This window comes from Penicillium alfredii, assembly GCF_028826965.1.
Source record: "Penicillium alfredii strain IBT 34128 chromosome Unknown utg000005l_segment0_segment0, whole genome shotgun sequence".
NCBI lineage: Eukaryota > Fungi > Ascomycota > Eurotiomycetes > Eurotiales > Aspergillaceae > Penicillium > Penicillium alfredii.
The window spans coordinates 110576-136408 of record NW_026622702.1 but is presented as its reverse complement, the minus strand read 5'-3'; the positions used below and the strand labels follow the sequence as shown (position 1 = coordinate 136408).

The following is a 25833-nucleotide window of genomic DNA, read 5'->3' as shown; positions in this document are numbered from 1 at the left end:
CTCACTCCATGGTTTCCTGCTGCGCCTTCAGATACGCAATCGCCGCGTGGGCCACTTTCACTTCGGCCTCTTCGCCCGTGGCACAGCCGTCAACCGCAGCAATCTCAACTTTGTTCACCAGCGCCGAGCAACGATACGTCGCCCCCGTCTTGGCTTCCATCCTCTTTCTATTGAAGATCAGATTGCCCACGCTTTTGACCATGTTCTGGGCAGTGTTGCGCGGGTGAACGACATTGACACCATCTGCGATCACCCGTCGAACATACTGCAAGAGACCGATCTTCTCGACGAATGCCCGACACAGCTCGAGGTTCCCGCGCGAGTCGATGAACAAAGCGCCCAGCACGCTCTCCACAGTGTCCGAGAAGAACTTGTCTGCGTGAAGATACGTGAACAGTTCCCAGGGATAGTCTGGGGAATGCTGTAACGCCGCATGGATTTGCTGGCGGAGGGCATGATGCCGTGTGAGACACGCCTCGCGGGCCGTTCTGATGGCTGGTCCGTTGAAACGGAGGAAGCGCCAGAGGTTGATCTGGTTGTGCAGAGGCACCGGCCCGATATCACCACCAGGGCCTTGATTAGCATCGCTGGAGTCTACTTCGATGGAAAATTCCATACACAGGAATGCGAGGAGGTTAGCATTAACCACAGCGTGTTTGATCAGCGTCATTTGGCCCTGCGGAAGTTGAGTAGGGTGTGCGGCGATTGCATCCACAACAACCATATCGAGGACGGCGTCTCCCAAATATTCCACTCGCTGGTAGGACTGCGTGGTGGTGTCATGTTCGCACGATGGGTGGGTCAGGGCTTCGGTCAGGAGCGCCGCGTCGGTGAAGGTGTATCCAAGAAGGCGAGCCAGGCAATGCTGGTCGACGAGATTACTCACGCCCTTCCCGGTGGGGACGTCTAACGAGGGAATGTTGTTTGTGAAGAGCTCAATCTCCGGCAGGAACCGATGCAGGCACGCCTGCGCCTTGGGCAGTCCGCCGTCCATGTATCCGGCGCCGATGAGAGCTTCGACCACGTCGGCCAAGACCTTGCTTGACAGCTGCCGCTTGGCGGACGTCGGTGTTAGTTTTTGTGAAATGAGGGGAGCGTCCCATTTCCGCGGTGTGAATCTGCGGATCAGAATGAAGCTATCCAACCCGGTGTCGAGGGCTGCCCGCGCGAGCCGGTTGTTCTGAATGACCTTGTCACGGCTCTCAGAGAGATAGCCCTCGTGCCATTGGGGGCTTGTGAAGAAGAGTTGACACGAGACGGTGAATTTTAAGACCGAGTCCCCAAAGAATTCATATCGCTGGTAATTGGTGCTCGCCTGCGCGATGGGCGTGCTGATAGCAGTCAACACATGGCTGAGATTTTGAATCCCAACACCTTTGAGGATTGTATCGTTGAGTTTGTGCGCTACCATAGCGGCTTCTAGTCGATCAAGAATCGCGGAGATAAAAAGCCCGAATACTGCCTTTTGGGCGGGGAGCTTGTCAATGGTACACGCTGCGGCAGGAAGGGTGTGCGCCTTGAGAGTCGGACCCTCTCCATCCTCCGCTACAGCCAAGGCTCGAACCTGGAGAAGATTCCTTCGACGCAGTAGGGACTCGCATTCCAGCTCTACTGCCGAGGATACCCCGGGCACAATCCATCTCTTGAATGTGCGTGGTTCGGAGAACCGTGACTGGTCGCGGACGATGCCTATGGGAAACCCTGCTTCGCCGCGTGAATAGACGTCCATGGCTGTCTCGCTGCCTTGGTATTGGAGGAACCATTCTTCCAATTCTCCGTGGGGAATGTTGGGGACAAAGAGTGCGACAAAGTCTTGCTCCGGACCACGCTGCCGCGAACTCGGAGCTTGAAGGTACATGGATGTAATTCGCCTCATCTGGTGAATTGTTTCCGCTGTGACTCCCGGGATGGGTGTCGTGGGAGTGAGTGACACAAGAAAGGTGTAGTCGCTGTCCCAATAAAATGGCATTGGCTCTGGCATTGGAATCTGCTTCGGTAGGACCATAGTAATGGACAAATCTTCATTGACCGATCCGTTGCTGGTCACGTTGATGCAAGTCTGGTACAATTCGGACGAGGCCCAAGCCTGTGCCAAATCGACATAGGGATCGTATTGCTCTGACGACTCCACGATGGAGGGCAATTCCTTCACTTCGGTGAATCTCAGCTCCGGCTTACTGGTGAGAGGCAAAAGATTGTCATTCACCAAGCCGTATTTCCAAAGGGCCTTGTATGCCTGGAATGCAGACTCCTTCCTCGCTGCTCGTTCCGTTCGCCACCATCCCACTCCCTGAGTCCGGCGAACTGCTGGATGTACACAACTGGGCAGTGTTACAGTCCCTTTGAGCAGCCTGCCAGCATCCTCTTCGAAAGAAAGCATGGGCCGGTTGTCGGTGTAGTCATTGGATGGCAACACGGCACAAAAATGATGAAGATGCTGCATTGCCTCTTCGGCTGTCAAAAGAGCACTAATTGCCTCAGTCATTGGTATCATATAAATGAAAGTACCGGGGGACTTCTTACTTAGTCGATGGAACAAACAATCGATCAGCCACCTCTTCGTCGATGCTTTCCATTTCCCAGGCTTGGCGATGTTGTCTTTGGTCATCTTGATATGCCTTGACCATGGCCTGTTCCAACTGTTGCCATTTATACAAGTCAAGCGAGTCATCTTCAGTAGAAATCATGATAGCATATGTCGACTCCTTGTGCCGAGCTCGACCACGCCGCTGCACGAAGGACTTGAGGTTGGATGGCTTATTGTAACAGATGACCAGGCTGCAGGAACTGACATCAATGCCTTCTTCCAATGCATCCGTCGCTACGATGAGGTTCTTTTTGCCGGCTTTGAACTCAGAGAGGGTGTCACGCTGCATATCCCGACTAAGGATTTCGCCAAGCCATTCTCGACGATTGCCGGCTCCTGACCAACCAACAAATGCAGCACACTGGAAGCGGTCTTTTGTTGCAGGGTGCATCGACAGTATCCGGGCCAGCATGCTGACCGTTACTCTCTGCTTTGCGAATATCAGACCGGAGAATTCGGGACTGTCCATCCTCCCCTGGAATTCGAGCAACGTCTGGAGCTTGGGGGAGGTGTGGGAACTCTCGGGGACATCATTGGGCGCATTAATAGAAAAGAGAAGCTCCAGCAGATAGACCTTTTCCATCCGGTCCAGCTCATCTAGTGAGCTGGCATCGTGGATCGACCGTCGCAGCTGGTCAATCGAGGCGTCGATGAAATAGTCCGCTGCCCAGCCTCCCAGTTCATCGTATATGTGGCAGCTTCGCTCCACAAATTTTTTGAGCTGTGCGCTGCAGAAGGTTTTGCCTGTTCTTAATGTCTCATCAAGTTTCGCCTTTTTGTCTGGATTCCGGCGCAGCATCTCGACATAGGGGTCATCTTTGATTTCATACGCCTTTGCGCATTCCGTGAGTAGGAGAAGCAGCCGGCTCCCACGACCATAGTCCTCTTTGCCACACGGCAAATACTCGACACGCTCCAGGTGCGGCTGGTGGGTATGTTCGAGGAGCTCAGTACGGTGAACCCGCGGTGTCTTGCATACCGCGTCCAAGTTGGCTTCGATAACCCTGGAGATAAGAGATGAATAAGTGAAAGAAGAGAAGATATAGAGCCGGTACTAACTGAAGTTCTTCCCCGCTGGACCTAACGATCGGGCTGGCTGTGAGACCCAGAATCCGGGGTACAACATGAGGACCGAAATCTCGACGGGCCGGGTGGTAATGGTTCTTCATGATTTTATTTGCTGGGTGGCCCCTAGTGCAATGATGCGCTGCGTAAAAGAATTTAGTATTGAATCTCAGAGGTCAAAAGCTCAAACCCACTTTACCTTCATCAAAAATAATGAGAGCTAATAAAGACATTAGGACAAAACCATGGCACAAAGCATCTGAGAGGACAGCATGCGTTGACACCACCACGCGGACATCTTTGAGTGCTTCATTCCAGACAGCCTGTTCTGTCCACCGATCCACATTGTCAAGGCCAGTCAAGACCCGAGTTTTGACAGAGGGGATTTGGGAAGCGATGACTTCATGCTGCTGGAGACACAATGCCACTGTAGGTGCCAGAAACCAAACCAGCTGGATGAAATGTCAGAATATGAAAAACAAGATAAAAGCTGTCCGAGGGCCTTAAAAGGATTACCTTGTCTGGTGAGCATGTCTCGAGCTCTGCGATAATCCGTAGCACCGCACTAGTGATCTGATCAGATAATGTCCTCGATGGAGCAATATTTCAACAGCAGACAGCAACATACATATGGGTCTTCCCACTCCCCGTGTCCATCTAAAGATGAATGTGAGCATGATGCATGCAACTGAAAATGAGATCGACATACCGCAACAATAATATTCTGCTTGCGACTCGCCTCCAACATCTCCAACTGGTATTCCCGTGGCCGGTAGGCAGCCCCGTTGCTGCCCACCAGGCCGTCCAACTCCATTCTGCCGAAAGGTTATTGTATCATACAGATGGGATCAGGCGAGGTTCAAAGCAGAAGAATGGAAGATGAAAGCGCGTTTGCTTGGGATGGGCGGTGGGGCTACGCCAGCCCGCAGTGGCCATCACGCAGTTTCCCTCGAAGGGCGTCATTGCTCGCCTTTGGGTGCTCGCGCCAAACGTGGATGTCTACTGGGTCTAGCTGTGTAGAGCTCGAGTTAAGTTTCTCATTTTCTTCTCATTTTCTTTTCTGGAAGCCCGGAAAGGTAGGAAATGAGTGTCAATGTCTTTCCTCAAATGTATATATATGTATATGAACAAACTATAAACCAATCCATGCCTTCAAAACTAACCAAAATGAAACCCAATTAGTCGTAGATATATGCCCAAGTAACATCGTCTAAAACTCATCATGTACAGTACACTTGCCAATCTCTTACAGCCACTCGATTAGATCTCCGACCATTGATGAACTTTGGAGTGGCGGGTCATGCCACGGAGCCGTTTCCCGTAGAAGTACAGCGGCAGGGCAAGAACCAAGGGTCCAACGGTGAGTGCGAACTCAACCATGGCAGGAGCAATCAAACCCTTCCGCTCAGCCAGAGGCTCAACCCAGTAGCTCATACTGAAACCACAGGTGTTTTTGACAACCGTGGCAACAACCATGATCTCACCAGAGATGGGCTTGTAGCAGTCGACGGCATAGGCGATGGAAATAGTCGGCACAGTCGTCACGCTGAGCCCCGTGAGACCGTATCCAAACACGAGGATGATCGGCCAGGCCCATTGGCGTTCATACCCGATGCCGCCGACAACGACGCCGATGACGGTGGTGATGAAAAATGGGATGAGCGCGGGAAGACGCATCTCGGCCTCGCGGACTCCGTTGTTCTTGCGCGTGGCTCGATCGGCAATCCAGTCAGAGAATGGTCCTGCGGTCACCAGCCCAATCGTGCCGCCGATAAAGAAAGCAAAGTTGCTGTATGCGACACCCGAGCTCGAGAAGTTGTATGGCGGCTCGGAGAGAAAAGAGGACTCGGTCAGGTTCCAAAACAGAAGCAGGTTGGCCGGTCCTGCGAGGTTCAAGGCGGCCCAAAAGATGATGGGGTAGAAGAACACCCGAAATGGAGACAAGATATCACGGATAAGGAAGCTCTTCCATCGTGGATCGGGCTTTCGCCACGGCATGAACTGTTTCATCGAGGGGCGCCCACGGCCGTATTGTGAGCTGATCCTGGACTCATTATCATTTTGAGCTTGGACCGATTCGTCGCCGGTCTTCTCGTTGACCACCTGGGTGGGCTCGTCCGCAGCCTTGACCTGGCCACCCGTGCTTGCGGGCGAGCGCTGGTAGTTGGTCTCTGGGAAGAGGAAAAAGATGGTGATCAGATTGAACACCGAAAGAGCCAGGGACAACCAGAAGAAGCTCCGCCAGCCATGCCTGAGAGTGGTCAGCAAATTTAGTTACTTGGGACGGCCAGAAAGAGGAAGACATACCGTTCGGCAATAGTTCCGGCAATGACAGGACCCAAGAACAATCCAAAGAAGTAGCCCGTGCTGAGCATCACCTCGTTAGTCACAACCATTGATACAGCCTTGGAAGATGGGGCTTCACTCACAAGTAGATTCCCGTCCACAATCCCCGTTCATGGAGGAAGAAAATGTCGGCAATGACTTGCACCATCAGACTCTCGGCGGTCGCCGTGGTAAGGCCATTGACAACCCGCGCCGCAAGGAAACTGTGGTGCGAGGTGGCAAGAGCTTCCCAGAGTTCCGTCAAGATCACCAAGACCCCGAGAGACAAGCCGGCCAGGCGCCGACCAAAGATGTTTGAAAAGGGGACGATCAGGAAATTGGCGTAGCCCAGAGCTAGCACACACGCTCCCGTCAACAGGCTCAGCTGGGTTTGATTGAGATCCCACTCCTTTTTGAGCATTGGGAACATCGGGGCCAGTGAGAGTGCCGACTCGACCGTGACGAATGTGTACAGAAACTGGGTGGCAATGATGATGTCTGGAGCAAGCGATTGTAAGTACAGGATTCGATTTATAGGACGCAGTTTGCCTCGCTCTCACATTTCCAGACCGGAGACCAATTCAATGGATCATCGCGATTATTCGTGGGCTGTGGAATGAGCCTGCGCGAGGTCAGTGAATTGAACTGGTATTTGCATGATGGGTCAAACTCACACAGTGTCGCTTCCTTTCCAATGCTTGAGATGAGCATCATCGGCATCGCGCATCACATCCGTGCCTGGAATCACATCCACGCTCGAATCCCCATATTGGTAGTTGGCCATGATGGTCATGCCTTTCAGTGTCGAAAAACAAGAAGTGGGAGCAAAGAAGCAAGTCGATAAGGACCTAAGACAACCCTCAGGCGAGGGAGGGGAATAAGTGGAGCAATTGTACTTGCATCGGGACCACACGTGGAATTTTCTCTCGAAGGAATCTTTGCCCGAATTGCCTCGATTCTCGAATTGTGAATCAGGATTCGATGCACTTGGAACGGCGACCCCGGGGGTCGTGGCAATTGTACGAGCACGCAGCGGGTGGGTCAAGGAGCAGTCGAAGTTCCCAGTGGATGAACCACTCTCGATGGGATCGCGAATTTGTCAAGTGGACCCCCATGGCCCACACACCCTTGCGAGAGACCCTTGCTCGTCGAAAACGGCAGCAGAGATGCATTGGCATTGGCAGTGGTGTTTCCACATGGCTCATGTTTGGGGGCTATACGCCGATTCCATCATTATACCGAACGTATTCAACCTATACACTTACAGATTGAACCGTTATTCTATAATCCACATGATCTCGTTACTCACTATCTTTATAATTTATATTTACAAGACCCTTGAGATCCACTCTGCGAGGGATCGGGGTGGACCCTCCGTAGCGTCCGCCTTGGCCCCGACCAAGCTCGGAGGGGGCCACTATTGTCTGGGCCAGTGGCGGTGGTGATAATCGAGAGAAATCATAACCTTTCGTTGGGAAGCACCTGAGATTGGTAGTCGCCAGGGTGTGAGGTCGACCCCGTTTCGTATGACAAACTGAAGTCGGTGGTCTTGACGATGTTCGCGTCCGGCGATAGGATATTTTCCTCGCTATCTTTCGCATCAAGCGAACTTCCCAGTTGCGTTGTTCCTGGCGACCGAGATTTGGCCTGTGGTCGAGAAGCGTGGGAGTAGGACTGCAGCTCGGTGCCGGTGCGGTTTTTATCGGTTCGCCCGGTCGCCGATCGCGCGGTGCTCACGACTTTGTGGAAAACCACCATCAAAAGGGGTCGAATGGGAGGAATGCATCCGACAATCAGCACAACCCACATCTCGGTTCTGTTCAGCCATGTTAGTATGGTCTTGGCTTTGCCGGGAGTCGGTTAGGGCTAGGCATACTCGTTCCACGTAATGAGTTGGGCAATGTAGTCTGTCCAAGATCGAGTCAGTAGGGCAGTTCGCAGGATTATCGAGACAAAAGAGACGAACACGTAGGATCATGTGTTTCTGACAACACTTGGAGATAGGTGGTCTTGACGATGGAACACACGCAAGCACTGTTCAACATTAGCCACCCGCGCGGTGTGCGGCAAGGGATATCCGCGGGGCACATACATCACGCCCAGGCCCATCAAGACACAGAGTCCAACTTTCACACGGATATTCAGTCGGACATTCCAGAAAAAGACCACAGGATATAGGGCGAGGATGAGATCGCAAAGAGCGGACCAGCCTAGTAAAGGAGATGGTCAGCTTGAACACCGTGACCAAGGACACGGGCGAACTCACTTCCTTGGAAGTACGCGGTATTTTGGTTTCGGAGACGCCCATCACACTTGCCAGGGACCTCCTCGTCCCAGAGCTTGTGGCGAGGGGTACACTGGGTGAGGATCATGCCAATGGTGATGGTGTTGATCACCAGGTTGCTGAGAGCCACCCCCCACAGCAGAATCACCTTGCCACGGTCCTCGGGTCCATGAATTTGCTGCAAAAAGGCCACGATCGCCAACTTTCCCAGGGCAATCGCAAAGATCGCCAGCACCTGATTCATCCAGCTCCATTTGATGCTCAACGAGATTTGTTCGGGCGACAGCAAATTCTTGTGCTCGCCCAGTCCATAGGTGATGCTCAGTGTCAAGAAAGCCATACTAGTGACGGCGACGGCCTATAAGAGTTGGCGCCGTCAGTCATCTGGCATGTTGATAGTACCGAAGGGAGGGGCAGACATACGAATGTCAGTAGCGTCAGATGCAGGTCAATCTTGACATGTCGGGTGATCCTCCATGTGGTATACGTGCGGGCCAACAGCAACAGAAGAGCAATTGCAAATTCCGCCCAGGCCACGGCCAAAAGCGTGGTGCCGTAGCCTCCTGGGCCTATCTGGACCGACATCGTGTCCGGCCGAGTGTACGGAGAAGAATGAGGGGAGGGGGAAGAAGATGAATGCAAGTATGGAGAAGTCTTTCATGCGCGGAATGGAGATTCAAGAAACAGAGCAGCAAGGCTGACATTGGCCCTAACCCCACGCTAGAAGTTTATACATGCATCGAGTCGATATGCGGATTTTCAGTCAAGGATTGGGGGCTGTTTATGGCGAAAGGCTGTTATTCTCGGATTTTTGACCCACGCACAGCAAGATTGACTTCGCCGAAGGCAATTGAGGTAGGGGATCCACGGGAGGTGCAGGTATGTTTTGTCTATGCTAAGCAATGATCGCCGACCCATCCACCCAAGCGACGACGGTGAGTGCGCTGGTCTATATCCACGCACCAGTCAGGATGTAGAGCGCAGATCAGCCCATCGCCCCCCCGGGCGTATGCTAGAATCGATTGGCCGCGAGAATCGAGCTACTCGCGCTGATCACAAATCGGTAGTCTGCGGATTTCATTAATTCGGGCTGGACTTTCCCGTTCGTCTTGCAATTTCGCGTGCGCCTTCGCCCCTCCATGCGATCTCGGGCCGGGTGCTGACAGAGATAAATACGCAGGAATTATTGAGGCTGAAGCTACATTCAGATTTTTCGGTCTAAAACTCAATCCTGGGGTAGAATGGCCAACTCCGTCCCTGCCGATCGGAATCTGCTGAAGGTGCGAATGAGATCTATATCCTAACACATCCAATCTATACCATACTATACTAATCCTGGCTCGATTTCCAGGAACCGAGCTATCCAAGCAACTGCCTGCATTTTATCCGAAGTTATGCCACGGATTCCACAACCCAAAGGATTAATATCCCAGTGTGCCTGAATGTTATCATTGTCGGAGCGGGTCTCGGGGGCCTGGCGACCGCCATTGCCCTGGCCCGCAACCACTCTGTGACAATCTATGAACAAGCAAATCAATTGGCTGAGGCATGACCCAATCAATTTATGAAAAAAAAAGAGGGAAGTAAAAAATCATATTAACCGTGGATATAGGTGGGCGCCGGAATCCAAATTCCCCCAATTCCACTCGACTGCTACTCAAACTGGGCCTGGGGCCGTATCTCGAGAAGTATGTGACAGAACCCGAGAGTGTGCTGATGCGTCGCTGGCAAAATGGACAAGTGATCGGCCACACCCGGCTTTACCCCGAGTTTCGGGAGAACTTCGACGCACCTTACTGGGTGATCCATCGGGCCCATTTCCACCAGGCGATGCACGACCTGGCCGTGGATCTGGGTGTGACAGTCAGACTGGCATCGAAGGTGGTTTCGTACGATGTAGATGAACCAAGTATCACCCTGGACGATGACTCGAAGGTCTTTGCGGATTTGGTTGTCGCCGCAGATGGTAAAAAAATGACTCTAGCACGAGTCATTTTCGGTTATTACTGACTCAATTTCCGATAGGGGTGAATTCGACCGCGCGAAAGGTCGTGCTTGGGGCCGACCATCCGCCCCAACGAACAGGGTTTGCAGCCTATCGGGCCGTTGTAGACATCGACCGTATGCAAGGTGATCCGGAAGTATCATGGCTTCTGGAGAAACCTGCATTCAACCTTTGGTCTCTGAAGTGCTTCTCAAACGATGTTCATCACAATGCTGACTGGAGTCACAATATAGGCTGGGAGACAACCGACATGTCATGACTTACGTGATCGGGGCAGGCAAGTCCTTCAACATGGTTCTGTCCCACCCCGATAGTGGCGACAGCTCGCAATGGAATCTCAACCCGGAGGAAACGCTTCAAAACATGCGGAACGAATTTCAAGACTGGGATCCGGTGTATGTATATGAATGGAACCTTGGATCGAGCCATTTTCACTGACCCATGGAATGACACCAGTTTGACTCGGATTATCGGAATGATCGACAAAGCTCTTAAATGGCCCCTATTCAGTGGGGCAACTATGAACCGGTGGGTATCCGGAAATCTCATTGTATTGGGCGACGCTGCCCATGCCATGCTTCCGTATATGTCTCAAGGTGAGTGATTTCGATATTCTACCCAGGGCAACTCACGAGATGCTGGGGGCTTTCGCGGGGGTTATAGCTGATTCCTTATGAATGCAGGTGCTGCAATCGCCGTCGAGGATGGAATTGCACTCGCACGAGCATTAAAAAACATCCAAAGTCGGGAGGACATTCCGCACGCTCTCTCGGTCTGCGAGAGAGTCCGCGTCGATCGAGCACAGAAAATGCAAGAGGCGTCTCTGCTCAACGGAAAATTGTGGCATTTTGCCGATGGACCACGACAGCGTGCTCGAGATGAGGCCATGGAACCTGAAGTCGCAGGGCGTCCATTTTCCTTCTCGCCGAACCAGTGGAGCGACCCGGCAACGCAGATGTGGTGTTATTCGTATGACGCCGAGCGGGAGATTGACCGGGAGTGGGGCCGATCCAAAGGAGCTTAACTGGAGTTTGCAAAGAACCGGATATAGTCTAGAATGGATATCTTGCTGAAAAATGGAGGGAAGGGTGTAGCTTTTGAGACCTGCAGGACATCGGTGTTGTGTGTTTTGGGCTGCATTGGAAAACACAACAAACACCCCCGTAACCCCCCTGTTCTTCCTCTCGACACTCCGCCCTGATGTGGATCTCGCAAAACATTTCCTCAGGCTCTATCAAGCTCGTTCATCTACCAGGGTTTTATCTCATCGCAGAATTCCTGCCAGTCCTCTTCAAAGAAACGCGTCAACGATCGCCCCCAATATTACCCCGTTCACCATCAAAGTCCAAGGTCCCCATCGAGAGTCCGAGGAGAGTCATCAGCAACATCTTCAAGATCAAATCCACTCCATCCCTCGAGATGCGATGGTCCTCGGCATAGAGGAGGACACGCCCTCGTCTCGTTCCATCAATCTCGAGACCTTGGAAATCCTAGAAGATGACGCCGTGGATACTTTAATAGGCATGAGTGCAGCGTTGCCTCATTTGATCGAGATCCTCAAGACCCTACACATTCGCTCTACCCATGGACTGGACTTTCAATTCATTGCGGAAGACGCCTTCCGCGAGATTTTACGCCGCATGGAAAATTTGCAAACCCTACGCTTATCGGTCGGGGAGATCTTTAACGACTCGTCCTATCTTCCAACGCTACATAAGTACCTTCCACCGAATCTGACCTCGTTCTACTTTCGTGGCCCAGTGTCGCTCTGCCAATCGGAACATTGGGCCGATTGGCCGAATGCATTTGAATCACCGGGATTTCTACCAAATCTAGAAACGATGGGCTTCGTTTTGGATCTCCAATATGAGCCGGACACGGGTTTCAAAGACAAGACGGAATGCTGTGCACCGGAGGACTTGCTCCACGCAGCGCGGCGAGCATGTGAATTGGTCTATGAAACTGCTCGACGGCGCAATATTCAGGTTAAAAAGCTGCCCAATGAGCCCACGTCTCATCTGAGGCCAGTTGATCATCGATGGTAATGAATCCGACGCAAGACCTTCTTCTGCTCACGAGTTGTATGAGTACAAAAGTGTCTTTCTTTCTACACTGGCAGCTCCGGGTGTCAGCCTTTTACCAATCTATACCAAATTTTGGGGTTCTAGCCAATTATCGATTACTGTCCTACGAAACATGCTCGAATAGCCTGAAAAAGGCCGGACATTGCGACACAACACCTATTACTCATGCCGTGCCACTAAATAAGCATGAAACATACATGGCCTAATAAATATACCGGAAGTTCAAGTTCTCCTGATCCGTCTTGTCCTCAAAAGCATGGACGAGATTCGGATCCGCTGCGCTGAGTCCGGCCTGGGCGAGGATCTCATCCTTCTTCTTGTTCTGGCGAATGAGGTAGAAGCGCAGGAAGGTAACCGCCACAGTCATACAGGAGTAGCAGGCGAGGTGCACACTCCACGCGATATGGTATCGCGGCGCATCCCAGTCGAGGAATACTTGCGGACCTACGATTGGTGGTTAGCGCTACTTATCAGACCAAGGATTTTAGAAGAATCGGTGTCACCAATGGCATTCCCTGCAGCCCACGAGATGAATGTTGCCGCTACGACGGTGGCCTTCTTGGTCTGCCCGGCAATATTGCGGGATACCATGGACAGACACAAAGTCTGGGCGGACCAGAAAGACAGCGTGATATAATAGCTGATCAGCAGTCCGACCTTGGTGGCGAGCGTGGTATTCTCAACAGTCATCAGGACAATAGTTCCGATGAAAGACCTGAGGTAGACGTTAGCTCCAGTCCACTACGACATATCTGGAGCACCTACGGGACGATGAATCCCAGCATCACCAGCAAGTTCTGCTGGAACTTCTTCACCAGCCACGCAGAACTCAGAAGAATGATGATAATATAAAACCCAAGGACCATGGCAAGCAACTGGCTTTCCAAGACGGAAAACTCGAAGCTCGTCATGATGATTCCGGCAAACGCACCAAGACCACTGGTCGGGAGTGTTGTGAAAATCTGAATGCTGCAATAGCACCACAGTTGAGGATCGCGGAATGCCTCGTACATCTGATAAGACCGGAACTTTTTGTTCTGGATACCGGTCTGATTGGACCGCAGTCGCTCAATCATCAGGTGCTTGTCTTCCTCGCTAAAACACTTTGGCGCGCATCGGCGAGTCTGGCATCCACCAGATGACGAACAGACCCCAAAGCACGGAGAAGCATCCGTACGTCAGAAAAAGTGCTTGCCACGACTTGATCACCTTGTCGTGGCCGATCAGTGTGAAACAGTATGCCAGGAGACCACCGACGATTTGCTGTCCGCCGTTCATCATGTACCTATACCAACAGTGAGTGACGACCAGACCGATTGCTCACGATAGTGGCCTACCAGTATGTGACCGTTGCCGCCTGCTCTTCACGCTTATACCACATCGATGACAGAAGCACGAATATGGGTTGGCAGCAGGCTTCGAATATTCCAAGCAAGGTCCGAACAACTACCAAGCCAGTGAAATTATGGCAAGCAGCGTGCATGGCCAGAATACCTCCCCAGATACAGATATTGATACCGAGATACTTGGCGATGGGAACACGCTGGATGATCCAGTTGGTTGGGTACTCGACAATCAGCACGGCGATATAGATACATGTCGTCAACCAGGAGTACTACACGACATCATTGTCAGTATCAACCGGACTACACGCATGGATAGGGGCCCGAACCTTCTGACCATCCTCGAGGCCTCCATCTTTCTTGATCCCCATTATAGAAGCGAAGGACATGGTTCCCTTGTCTAGTGCCTGGAGAAAGTATGTGCAGATCATAATAACCAAGATGCGGCGATCGATCATCTTCTTCAGCCGGGAATTGGTTTCCTCGTCAACTTCTACCTGTCCGCGCGCAGCGTACATCTGAATCTCCTTGTCGACGAGGGTGTGGTCCGTGTCCTCTTTCCTCAAATCGTCATCCGGTGATAGGACGCGCTCGACATGCGAGATATCCCTCTTGCTGTGGTCCTCCATCTCGACAGAACGATTCTGTACAGGATCCGTTTCAATCCCCTGTTGGGATTTGCGCTCATCGAAGGCCATGGTGAAGGGTGGGAGACCATACATGCCAAGGACCTATACCAGATGGAAGGCTCTTGAGGGAGAGTTGGGGGATCAATTGGTCTTATAATACCCCGGGAATTCAGAGCACGGACTCCCCGGGCAGACTACATGCTAAACAAGGATTCCACCAGCCGGGTGACTAGTTCCCGGTAAAGATTGGTTGATATTAGCATTCTCTCGCCCCCTGTGCATTCACATTTTCTGAAAACCATATTAGCCGATCAGCGATGAGACTCTGGGGTGCTTGTTTTTCCCCAGCTTCTTGGCAAGGCGGGGGTGTGGGATCCCCAGCGAGTCTTCCCCATGGAGGGTTTGGTCTGCAGAGGAATCCGGGGTAGCAATCACCCGAAGGAAGTGGTATCTGACCATCGGCTCCAGTAATGGGCCTCGCTTAGTTGCCTTGTGGTCGTGCATGAGTATATCTCGGGCTGAGATGCACCGAAACAACCGGGGCCCGCGCGGGGACGCGGAGTGGCACCAGCACGGCCCGTCCCATTCGTGGAACAACTCTCGTCTCGCGCGGCCTTTATTAACAGCGGGGAGCCACGACAAAAGATACCTGGACTTTTCGCTTTTCTTATTGGAATCGGTGTGTCAGAAGGAAGTCCAGGTGGCTGACCGATACTCTCACCATGGCGTCGACAAAACCCCCGGCCCCAGATGTGCACAAAGCGATAAATCTTTTGATCGAGAATCTCGTCAATATCAAAGATGAGACGGGAAGATTTCTTCTTCACCTGTCCGATGGCCGACTCATTGACACCAAGTCCTGGCATGGGTGGGAGTGGACACATGGGATTGGATTATATGGCATCTGGAAATACTACGAGCTGACGGGTGACCCGGCCTTGTTACGGACAATTGAAGATTGGTTTGCCGCAAGGCTCGCCGAGGGCACCACCAAGAACATCAATACCATGGCAGTCTTCCTGACCTTGGCCTACGTGTACGAAAAGACCGGCAACGTCACATATCTGCCCTGGCTCGAAGCCTGGGCAGAGTGGGCAATGCATGATCTTCCTCGAACCCGTTATGGAGGCATGCAGCATATCACTTATCTGACGGAGAATCGCCAACAACTGTGGGACGACACCTTGATGATGACAGTGATGCCGCTGGCCAAGATCGGGAAACTGCTGGGTCGCCCCGAGTACATCGCCGAGGCCAAGAAACAGTTCCTCACGCACATTAAATATCTCGTAGACACACGGACGGGTCTTTTCTACCATGGTTGGACATTCGAGGATGGCGGACACAACTTTACAGATGCACGCTGGGCGCGGGGCAACAGCTGGGTCACGATCGTGATCCCCGAGCTCATTGAGTTACTTGACCTCGAGCCCACCGACCCGATCCGACTTCATCTAATTGAAACTCTGGATGCCCAGTGTGAGGCTCTCCAACGTCTCCAGTCCGATTCTGGCGCTTGGCATACTCTCCTCGACCACCCAGATTCGTACATCGAGGCATCTGCCACCGCCGGCTTTGCTTATGGCATGCTGAAAGCCATCCGAAAGCGATATATCAGTGCACGGTATCAGCCTGTGGCGGAAAAAGCAATTTTGGCCGTGATGGCAAATGTCGACACGACGGGAGAGCTACAAAACACTAGTTTCGGGACGGGCATGGGCAACTCGCTAGAGTTTTACAAGAAAGTTCCGATCACCTCTATGCCGTATGGACAGGCAATGGCCATCATGGCCCTTGGCGAGTATCTTCGAACCTATCTTTAGTTGGAGAAAGCCGGGATTACCGTCTGGTGCATCATAGGGGTCACTAGCATAGATTATGGTGGCACAATAGGAATGAGCTTTCATAGTCAACCATCATACTCAGGATCTGCATATCATCGGAGATTTCCACCAACTCTGCTACGTCCACATGAAGCTGGTCAAAGCCGAGTTATCTTATCTTGCGTGCATCTTCCCCTCACGGATCATCGTGGTTCGGCGGTCTCTGACTTGACAGTCACATCAAGTGAAGGGTGAAGTCTCCCAGATATATGGGACTTACCATGACTCCAGTCTGAGGTATCTCAGTATTCCAGTTGAAGTACAACCTCTCTCTTCCGCGAGTATTGAAACTGCATATATTGCAAGCAGAGGGCTCCGCCAAACGCTAAACCCTGGCAGGCTAACCCACCCATCATGCTCTATACAAACGCTACGATTATCACAGTTGACGACTCCCGTCGCATCATCAAAGGCGGGGCAATTCAGGTCGAGGGGTACAGAATTGCAGATGTCGGCAAGACGGCTGCCCTCCAAGAACGCTACCCGGACAACAAGGAATATGACCTTTCCGGTCGAATCATTATCCCCGGTCTGATCTCTACCCATATGCATACTGCGCAAACCCTCCTCCGTGGAACGGCAGACGACCCGGAGTTAGCTTCCTGGCTATGCGAAAGAACCTGGGTGCTACAGGGCAACTTTACCGAAGCCGATGGCTATGCTGCAGCTCGGTTGAGTATTGGGGAGATGCTCAAGTCGGGGACCACTTGTTTTCTTGAGAGTATGGTGAGCTTTCAGCGTCGAAACATTGGAAAAGACCTTCCTACCAACACTGATATAGTTCGCCGACCGCTACGGCTTTGATGGACTTTGTCGAGCAGTAGAAGAAAGCGGTATCCGAGGTTGCTTGGGCAAGATTGTCATGGACATCGCCAACTATGCAAAGGATAATGCCTGGGCCATGCATCCTGGTCTAATCGAAAACCGCGAAACTTCCTTGCTCGGCACTCTCAAGATGTGGGAGAAGTGGAATGGGGCAGCCAATGACCGTATCCGCGTATGGTTTGGTGCACGAACTCCTGGGGGATATATATCGAAATGATCGTCTCTCTCGCGTGAGAAAGGGATTCCTGTGACCATGCATTGCGCCGAGGTCAAGGCCGACCGCGATTTCTTCGCCTCGATATCTCACACACCTATGTCATTCTGCGACTCGGTGGGGCTACTGACCCCGGCCACAGTTCTGGTGCACATGGTCCATTTGGATGATTCCGATATCAAGCGTCTGTCTGCCTCGGGGGGCCATATCGCGCATTGTCCCACATCCAAGGCGAAGTTGGCCTCGGGAATTTGCCAAATGCCAGACCTTCAACGAGCTGGGGTCAACATTGGTCTGGGAACAGATGGTGCGTGCACCTTGTAACAATACCTGTGATCTGCTACAGGAAATGAAAATAGCGGCAATCATGCACAAAAGCATTTCCCATGATCCGACTGCAGTTCCAGCCGAGTCTGTTCTGGAGATGGCAACGATCAATGGTGCAAAAGCGCTCGGGCTGCAGGACCGGATTGGTAGCCTGGGGATTGGAAAGAAGGCAGATTTCGTCGCGATTGATGTGCGAGGTATTCATACTCAGCCCTGGCTTAATCCAGCCAGCGCGGTTGTCTATACAGCCACGGGGCGCGAGGTGGATGTCGTGGTAGTCGATGGGAAGATGTTGGTCAAGAATGCTGAGTTATTGACAATGAATGAGACAGATGTCATCGAAGAAGCGAAAGTGAGAAGTCGGCAGGTATTTGCCAGAGCAGGCCTGGAGAACAAGATGACAGGCCGATGGCCAGTAGAATAAATACGGCAATAACAAGTTGAATATGGTCTGATCGTGTGGCCATTCATATGCACCACACAGGTTACTGATATGGTTATTGTCTATGGATTCCTTGAGTTGTTGATGTCAAGATGCGTGATGTCATCCCCAGTTACTCTGTTGACCCAATGAGCCTGAGCACTATACTTAACACCACCCTGTCATATAGCTGGTGGCTTGGGATAGTAGACAATGGCCGGGGCCTGGCTGAATTCTAAACCTCGACATCTGAAGCATTCTTAGCCAAGCTCAGGCTTCTTCCACACACACTTGAGGACCACAAAAATCAGTGGAAGACAACCTTGGGAACCGAGGTGCCGTAGTTGATCCGAAAATGCATGCATAATTCGTACTATTGAGTCACATTCAATGTGTCAAGCTCTATCTTTCTGAGAACTTTCGTCACGACTTTCCTGCTTGTCAACTAACAAAGGAGTGTCGAAGCATCCAAATCCCTTAACAACGCTCATCTCGTCGATGTCGGCATGTTTAGTTTTGAACGACCAGCCAGCAGCAAGATTCTCTAGCAATTGACAGCCACGGCTAGAATCAGGTTCTTTTCGCCAGAGACAACATCCAAAGACGCCAAGCTCCGAGATGACTTCACCTCCTTCAATGCCAGCTGGCCCCATCAGGATATTTGCCACGGATGGTGACCGGATACGTTCCATCAGAATATACGACGACCGCTGTGATTGTGGAATCCGAGCCAGAAAGTCGGGGATCTCATTACTGTAGATATTGTGGCCGCCTCCTTCCCGCGACGGCTTGAGGATATAGTCAGCGGACTGTTGCTCGTCGCACGCAATGCTTCGGGCGTGCATTCCAGCATTGGACTCATCCAATGGATAAAGCGCGATAAAGGTCCCCCGAATAGCAGCAGCATTTTCGCTGGACAAAAAGTGTTCCAAGACACCGGGTGCTGTCAAAGCCTGCTGGACCTTCTTGAAGGTAGATAGATGAGAGAGGACGGTGGGACATTTGATTGCGGCTGACTTCTCAAGCAAAATGCGAGCTTCGCAGCCTGTAGCGTCATATTCGCCCGCTTCATAACCGGCACGCATATATACGACGGATATTTCAATGGGGGCGGCCGATGACAGCCAGGGGGGTGAAAGAGCAATTCTCGGCAATCGGTCAGCCATGTGTGCTGAAGTACGTCGTGCCCGAAGTCGAGTCGATATGTAGGAATGGGCTGGCCTCGATCCCATAAGGCGTATTCAATGGGACGTTCGTCTGCAATATTGAAGTTGTTTGGCTGCACAATGAACAAAACCGCTGTTTCCTTGGCCAGGCTGCTTTTGGGGGGTCCGTAGATCGCATGGGCCGAGGCCAGGCAAGATGCCAGTGATTGAATATTAGTATTGGGAGGAAGCGCGGAGGCTTCAACAGAGTAATCGCCCAGCTGATCCTGTTTTCCAGGGCTGTACGCGCCCTTCTTGGCCAGGAAGCGATGCATATCCGCGGCTTTGTTCGCATGAGTGCCACCTGCGCATGAAAATGCGTTGAACTCGACCTGCTTCAAAGTGACCCCAGCAAGTGACGTAAGGGAGCTGGGCGAGGTATCCCCGTGACAGTGAAGCATGTAATCAGATCGAAAGATCCCGGCTGAAACATCCTGAGCGAAGCCGGCCTTCTTGGCTTCATTGTGAATGCGCCACAGCGCGGCAGCCAGGGGATCCACGGGGATCAGGTCCTTGGTGGCATTGAAGAGCCACCGTTCATCTTCGGCTATCGCACAATATAGCTGGTTATATACTCGTTGGAGATCTAATGCTCGGTGGAAAAGCGACCGCGGGAAGAGTGTGGGGAAGACACTGACGCCCACCGGATGAGAAAGGACGCTGTGTTCTGTCTCCGACTGGACGAGTTTTAGCAGGAAGCCATGATTGACCTGCCAATCCTTGATCTGCGCCACCAGTTCCAGGATGTGCTCATCGGAGAACTCGGGTGGATACTGATGTGGTGAATCCATCGTCCTGGCTGGGAGTTGCCAGTCGAGTGTGCGTAAGTCGCGGTGTTCCCCTCAACTACCTGGCATACCCACCCGCCTCTACATGGTTTACGACTCATTGGAACCCATCATTATCTACAAGCCACTGACTCTCGCTTCGCTGTGGCGTAGCAGGGAGTAATAATGAGATTTATACTATTATGGTTCGACTTATATTTTATTAAAGAGTAGTGGCCTTCTGAGTGTAAGAGAGTATATAAATAGCTATTACCATAGCTACCATTTCACTACGACTTTTCTAGCTTTTTATATTGTTCTTTCAGAATTCTATTCCATCTGATTTCTCGTGTTCTGCATCCGTCTTTTCTCCTTTTTTCTTCCTCCTGTTTCCATTTCCCCTTACCCCGGTTTAACCACATTGAATCCCTCTTTTATGTTACTTTGTCATTGGAGAGGAGGGAACTATATTAAGGCCCCAGTCACATGTCCTCATACTTTAAACCATCGATGCTCGCTGGAAATGCCCCTGGACTCTATCTCAACTGACCTCGGGTTCGGTTTTCCGTTGCTTGCGAAGTGCACCCGTTGAACAAGAGAATGTGCATCACCGCGGACGGTTCAATTCGATTGAAACATCTACATGTTGAATAAGTCCAATCGTAAATCTCACGCACAGAAACACGTACTCGAATGATGATTGACATCATAGGCAGAATGCCTGGATTTATAAATCGGTACACATTCACCACCCACTGCCTCTACAGCTTCTCCTTGCCAGATTGTCCCTTGGGAATCAAATGCTGATTCACGGCAGTCAATGCCTTCCCAGTTTCATGGAAGGCGGTTATATTCGCCATGCCCAGGCGCTCGAATCCAATGTGGGAATCCAACGACGCCCCGGCATTGTGGGAGGTCAACTCCACATTCTTCATTCGAATCAGTTCCGGGTTGACATGTGGTTCGTTCTCATGCACGTCCAACCCAGCAGCGGAGAGATGGCCACTCTGGAGCGCTTGGATTAGGGCTTGCTCATCCAAAAGCTTCCCTCTGGCGATGTTCACGAGTCGTGCCCCTTGCTTGAGCTTGCTCAATGTAGATCTATCGAGAAGCTTCGACCCACTAAAAGGCGTGGCAACAACAACGCAGTCTGATGTCGCGAGTAAAGTCGCCATATCCTTGTGGAAAGTCGCGGCGGTGCGCTGTTCAATATCCAGAGGTATCCGGACGATGTCGTGGTAGATAATCGTCATTCCGAGTGCCAGGTACGCTTTTTCGGCTACCCTGCGACCGATCTGACCAAATCCAATGATCCCCAGGGTGTGCCCATTGGGGTTCCGAGATACGGGGGCGAGATTGCGATTGGCGTCGGTGAACTGACCGGCATCGCCCGAACGAGCAGCCACCGCAGACCAGGAGAAGAGTCGAAATGTGGAGATGATGAGCCAGATCGCCGCATCGGCAACTGATTCAGTACAAGCAGCAGCCGCGTTGCAGTACAGGATACCTGAAAGAAAACAGTCAGAATCGAATCTCCCCATTGCCAGGCATAGTCATTCCCTTACCTCTTCGAGCTAAACCTGCTACGTCGACCCAGTCAAAACCGGCGCCGGCACTAGCATATATTTTGCATGATTGTGGCAGCAGCGAGATCAATTCCTCGTCCCAATTGCCCATCTCGCCGCCTGTGTTCCAAAATGGTCGGTAGATGGCGGAGAAATCGCCAAACTGACGCTCCTTGAGTGCGCGAATGAATTCTGGTCGGGTCATGCTATAAGAGCGTCGAACGTCGAACTTGGATTGGAATTCTTTGTAGGTGTCATGATTCCAACGGATGTCATCGCCCAACTGGAGGACGATGGGTTTCGCCATTGTGCTGAAGATATACAAGAAAGAGTGCTTTTGCGGACCAGATTAATGTAAGAAAAGACAACAGAAAATACCACAAAAGCAGGGAGGAACTGACTTTTTCTTTAACTAGTAGATTCCAGCAATATGGAACTACTGCCCAGCCCGGCTATACACAACCCCAATATCGCAAATCCATTTACCGACTTGTGGATCTTTGCCCGCGTGGAGCGCATCCCCATCCCGCTGTTTACGTCGGCCCGTTTTGCGGGATGCACTCGTCGGGATTTGCGCCCGAGTGAATAGCCGATATGCGGAATCCGGTCTTCTCCATTCATGCAATTCATATTACAATCGTAACATCAGAGTCGTTGGTTCAGTGAGAGCTGCTGATTTTTCCCCCCGCATTGATCTCCGCACTTCCTTCGGCAGCAGGCATCTACTTGCCCGCAATGGATGATGTGAAAACGACCAGGTTCCATGATATCGTGAACTCCTGTATGCCACTGTTTTTCCACAGCTGCAGCTGTATCGATCCTCATATTCCCGTGGCTTATAAATCTTACTGAATTATTATTGGCGCACCAAGTATCGATTTGAGAACTACATCAAGAGTTTCAAGCAACTGCCCAAGCAGAAGTTCGGCATAGGCAGAAAAAGAGACAATACCTCTTCGCTGACACCATCAATAAGGAAGAAGAAAAGAGTCATGATATGGGACCTGATAGAAATGTTCGATGGCAGGAAATAGGCAGCGATAAAGTAGTCAATCATCCCCTCAGATAAACGAATTCTCTTATCAAGTCGTTTGCATCCAGCTCTTTTACTCGTAGTCATAAAGCTGTCGTTGGGGCCCAACGTCCTGACGTAGGAAATATTTCCTCAAGTACCAAGGAAGCATTGCCCAGTAATGGCTGGCATGGCGGCGAGTTGGGATAGAGAAGACTTGATCAAGCTCCTCTAGTGAGAGAGCTTTTGTCTCCGGCAGGCAGAAGTAGCAAACGATCCATCCGAACACGTTCCATGCCGCGTAGTAGGCAAATCCCCCCTGAGGGGTAAATTTCTCATTGATTTCAGGCCACGTGAAAGAAATGATGAAGTTGAAAAGCCACGTTGTTGCGGTTGCAAATGACATGCCGATATCACGGACATACAGCGGCTAATCGATTCAAAAAAAAGGATTAGCTTGATCCATCATCGAGGGGATGGGAGGAGGCCATAAGAAAACAGAAAAGGAAATCAAGACATACAAATGCTTCTGCCGAGTAGGTAAAGGGTACCGGGCCCGCTCCAGGAGAGTATACGATCATGAAGAGGTAGATGAACGTTGCCACGCAGGCGGTTTTGGCCACGTTATTTTCAATCCAGAAAGAAAAGCCTGTCAAAAGATGGAATAATGCCATAAGTGGGAACGTGACAAGCAAGAGATTGCGTCGCCCGAAGGTATCAATAGTGTAGACAGCCGGGATTGCAAATAGCCAGTTCGTGATACCACAGCCGAGCGAAGTAATCAACGCCGTGCGGAGATCGAAGCCCGCATTGCGAAACATTGAGGAAGAGTAATACATAATCGCATTTACACCGCAGAACTAGGTTGGGATTAGTAGTTGAGTGGAAAGTGAAAGAATGACTCGACAGACCTGTTGCATAAACATCACAAAGAATGCTGACTGAAGGCCGCGGCGATTGCGGGGCACGGTGAACAGCTCACGCAACAAATTCTTTCCTTCACGAAGCTTCTCTTCTGAAGTCAGGGCAGAGTGGATGTAGTAAAGGTCCCTAGCTGCCTGGAGTGGAGTGGATCGTAGCCGACAAAGGGCGTTGTACGCTTTCTGATAGTTGCCTCGAGTCATGTACCAGCGAGGCGACTCGGGGCAGAAGTAAACCATAATACAAACAATCATAGGTCTCGTGCGAGAGGTCAGCGTATGACCGCCCATTGAATATCAAAAGAAAAGTAAATGTCACTTACGGGATTGCCGTAGACCCAAGCATCAAGCGCCAGTTTAACCCCGGGATAGTCGCATGTTTGACATCCATGAATCTGGGAAAAGATGGATAAGAGTGATACACATTTGATACCGAAAAGTGATACTTACGCCACTGAGGCAATGAACCCAAGCATGATTCCGAATGCCGTCCACATTTGCCACATCATCACCAGCGACCCGCGTATGTTGGCTGGAGAGCATTCGGCCCCATAGACAGGAGTCGTTGTAGATTTAGCACCAACTGCGAAACCGAGCAAAAAGCGACCCAGAAGAAGGTTCCACCAAGTGTGGGCAGCTGCCATCCAAAACGAGGCGGCGAAGGAAATCAGGCACGATATAAAGATGCAACCTCGTCGTCCAAACCAGCGATTCAGGGGCGCAGTTGTCCACGAACCAACCAAAGCAGAGCAAAGATAGGGTGCTCCGTTGAGAAAGCCCTGGAGAGAACGGTCTGTGACCCCAAATTCAGCGAAGTAGTACCTGCTTGGGTCAGTCGATGGAAGCCATGAAAATCTCAAATATACGTACTCTTGGGCACCGTTGACGGCAGTTTGGTCCATTCCTTGGACAATCGCAGACCCAGCACACAGACCTGAAAAGGATTGAGTCAGTAAGCTGGTGGACTTAGGTAGGGTTACGCAGCTTTATTCGCCTACCTGTCATGAAGAACAGCATAGCTGGTTGGTGATAGCGATGAGTGGTCTCTCGCCTGGAGATGATCAGCATGGACATTCGTGCCAGCCCGGACAAGAAGCCATAGCACCTACCGGAATAGCTCTTTCTCACTTTCGGAAAGCTCTTCGAGTGATTCGAAAGATTTGGGATCTCTGGCCACCAGAGCACCCTTTTGCAGATCCTCTAAGATGGGCTCCAGCTGATGGTCTCTGGCAAATGTTTCCACGTCGGCAAACAGCTCCTCCTTACTGAGTCCCATAAGAGGATTCCGCAGCTTGTCGTGAGCTTCAAGCTGAGCATGCTCTTTCAAATTCATCCCGGCATCGAGTACGTCGAGCTTCTCCGAGGAAAAGTGATCATCCTTCTCCATGATTGAAGTTGGAGATTATCCAGGGTTGATGATGAGAAAGGGAAAAGGAAGGAAGAAAGCCTTACAGTCAAGAAAGAAAAAGAAACAGTGAAGAGGAGCCTTTTGTACTGCGGCTGCGATGCACTCCAGGCTCGGCGTGTGTCCCCTCAACCCCAGAAGATTGAGCCTTCCCCAGGCCAAGAGACTCGGGCAATCGGGCGCCTGAGAGAGGCAATATCTTTTTTTGCGTGGGCTCCCTCGGCCACAGACGCTCGGCAAGTCTTGGAAGTCTTGGGGCGACTGTAGAATGTAGAATCCCAGTACTGATTCATTTTCCGCCCCTTCGCCGAGCCAAATGAGTATCATGCCTGTGATTGTGCCCCGCCGCTCCTCACACCGAGCTTTGTGATTCATCCGCCAAGGGATGTGTCAGTGTCCGGTTCCAATGGAAGGGAAGTATATCGCTCGTGCCTCTGTCCGGCCCTGCTTGGCGCTGAAACTCGACGAGGTTATATCGTGGCGAGGCAACAGAAATAAACGCTAAAACATCTCTTACAGAACTGAAATTCCCCATACGTGCTTTTTGCTTTGCCTACTAGCACTCTTCGCGTTGGAAAGTGCTCCCGTGCCAGCGACGAATGCCAATCTCGAGCCAGGTCTTGGCCTGCCACGACAGAGTGTCTCGGCGCCGAGATCGATCAACAACCCTCTTGCGCCAACGGGTAATGTGGCTTGAAGACTCGAGCGCTGTGTAAACGAGTCAAACCACACCGACTGCAAGACTGAAAGCTACCCAGGGACCCCAAAAACATCGAAAGTTGGGATCTGCAAATCGTATTTTGAAATTGGTTGGCCTTTTCTTCTGATCTATCGCCTTGGTGTCCTTGCAAAAACCTTGAATATCGCTTTGTTGTGATTTGCTTTCAGCAGAACTGACAGCAAAACTGACAGACCTTGGCATGCGGGCTTCAAGAGCGATGTAAGTGTGAGTGTGGGACGCGATAAA

The 25833-nt window shown here is 51.5% G+C and overlaps 11 protein-coding genes across 11 annotated transcripts; 4 read left to right on the top strand and 7 right to left on the bottom strand.

Annotated features, from left to right (window-relative positions):
* Window position 1: 1 nt before the first annotated feature.
* NUU61_003489 (putative RNA helicase/RNAse III) lies at window positions 2-4466 on the bottom strand (the record flags this gene model as incomplete). The annotated part of the gene is made up of 7 exons (XM_056654071.1): window positions 2-2468; window positions 2524-3591; window positions 3647-3794; window positions 3852-4104; window positions 4169-4217; window positions 4281-4309; window positions 4362-4466. 7 exons carry the CDS (start codon window positions 4464-4466, stop codon window positions 2-4), a joined length of 4119 nt encoding a protein of 1372 aa, XP_056512098.1.
* Window positions 4467-4912: 446 nt separating this feature from the next.
* On the bottom strand, window positions 4913-6761 carry NUU61_003488 (transmembrane transporter; the record flags this gene model as incomplete). The annotated part of the gene is made up of 4 exons (XM_056654070.1): window positions 4913-5903; window positions 5960-6019; window positions 6082-6530; window positions 6654-6761. The coding sequence occupies 4 exons, from the start codon at window positions 6759-6761 to the stop codon at window positions 4913-4915; spliced, it is 1608 nt and encodes a 535-aa protein (XP_056512097.1).
* A 674-nt stretch (window positions 6762-7435) lies between these two features.
* NUU61_003487 (uncharacterized protein) lies at window positions 7436-8846 on the bottom strand (the record flags this gene model as incomplete). The annotated part of the gene is made up of 6 exons (XM_056654069.1): window positions 7436-7793; window positions 7854-7884; window positions 7944-8011; window positions 8070-8187; window positions 8244-8619; window positions 8685-8846. 6 exons carry the CDS (start codon window positions 8844-8846, stop codon window positions 7436-7438), a joined length of 1113 nt encoding a protein of 370 aa, XP_056512096.1.
* A 656-nt stretch (window positions 8847-9502) lies between these two features.
* NUU61_003486 (uncharacterized protein) lies at window positions 9503-9813 on the top strand (the record flags this gene model as incomplete). Its single annotated transcript, XM_056654068.1, has 2 exons — window positions 9503-9541; window positions 9613-9813. 2 exons carry the CDS (start codon window positions 9503-9505, stop codon window positions 9811-9813), a joined length of 240 nt encoding a protein of 79 aa, XP_056512095.1.
* A 164-nt stretch (window positions 9814-9977) lies between these two features.
* Window positions 9978-12311, top strand: NUU61_003485 (uncharacterized protein; the record flags this gene model as incomplete). The annotated part of the gene is made up of 6 exons (XM_056654067.1): window positions 9978-10227; window positions 10287-10449; window positions 10500-10661; window positions 10723-10862; window positions 10950-11265; window positions 11540-12311. The coding sequence occupies 6 exons, from the start codon at window positions 9978-9980 to the stop codon at window positions 12309-12311; spliced, it is 1803 nt and encodes a 600-aa protein (XP_056512094.1).
* A 241-nt stretch (window positions 12312-12552) lies between these two features.
* NUU61_003484 (uncharacterized protein) lies at window positions 12553-14415 on the bottom strand (the record flags this gene model as incomplete). The annotated part of the gene is made up of 6 exons (XM_056654066.1): window positions 12553-12794; window positions 12854-13065; window positions 13116-13399; window positions 13455-13635; window positions 13688-13965; window positions 14023-14415. The coding sequence occupies 6 exons, from the start codon at window positions 14413-14415 to the stop codon at window positions 12553-12555; spliced, it is 1590 nt and encodes a 529-aa protein (XP_056512093.1).
* Window positions 14416-15044: 629 nt separating this feature from the next.
* Window positions 15045-16145, top strand: NUU61_003483 (glycoside hydrolase family 88/105 protein; the record flags this gene model as incomplete). Its single annotated transcript, XM_056654065.1, has 1 exon — window positions 15045-16145. The coding sequence occupies one exon, from the start codon at window positions 15045-15047 to the stop codon at window positions 16143-16145; it is 1101 nt and encodes a 366-aa protein (XP_056512092.1).
* Window positions 16146-16293: 148 nt separating this feature from the next.
* NUU61_003482 (amidohydrolase) lies at window positions 16294-17995 on the top strand (the record flags this gene model as incomplete). Its single annotated transcript, XM_056654064.1, has 5 exons — window positions 16294-16356; window positions 16545-16931; window positions 16987-17202; window positions 17266-17551; window positions 17604-17995. 5 exons carry the CDS (start codon window positions 16294-16296, stop codon window positions 17993-17995), a joined length of 1344 nt encoding a protein of 447 aa, XP_056512091.1.
* Window positions 17996-18387: 392 nt separating this feature from the next.
* NUU61_003481 (glutathione synthetase) lies at window positions 18388-19988 on the bottom strand (the record flags this gene model as incomplete). The annotated part of the gene is made up of 2 exons (XM_056654063.1): window positions 18388-19037; window positions 19115-19988. The coding sequence occupies 2 exons, from the start codon at window positions 19986-19988 to the stop codon at window positions 18388-18390; spliced, it is 1524 nt and encodes a 507-aa protein (XP_056512090.1).
* A 737-nt stretch (window positions 19989-20725) lies between these two features.
* Window positions 20726-21836, bottom strand: NUU61_003480 (D-mandelate dehydrogenase-like dehydrogenase; the record flags this gene model as incomplete). Its single annotated transcript, XM_056654062.1, has 2 exons — window positions 20726-21471; window positions 21530-21836. 2 exons carry the CDS (start codon window positions 21834-21836, stop codon window positions 20726-20728), a joined length of 1053 nt encoding a protein of 350 aa, XP_056512089.1.
* A 799-nt stretch (window positions 21837-22635) lies between these two features.
* NUU61_003479 (sugar porter family MFS transporter) lies at window positions 22636-24848 on the bottom strand (the record flags this gene model as incomplete). Its single annotated transcript, XM_056654061.1, has 8 exons — window positions 22636-22971; window positions 23063-23401; window positions 23453-23720; window positions 23785-23856; window positions 23912-24283; window positions 24332-24395; window positions 24460-24512; window positions 24571-24848. 8 exons carry the CDS (start codon window positions 24846-24848, stop codon window positions 22636-22638), a joined length of 1782 nt encoding a protein of 593 aa, XP_056512088.1.
* Window positions 24849-25833: the final 985 nt, after the last annotated feature.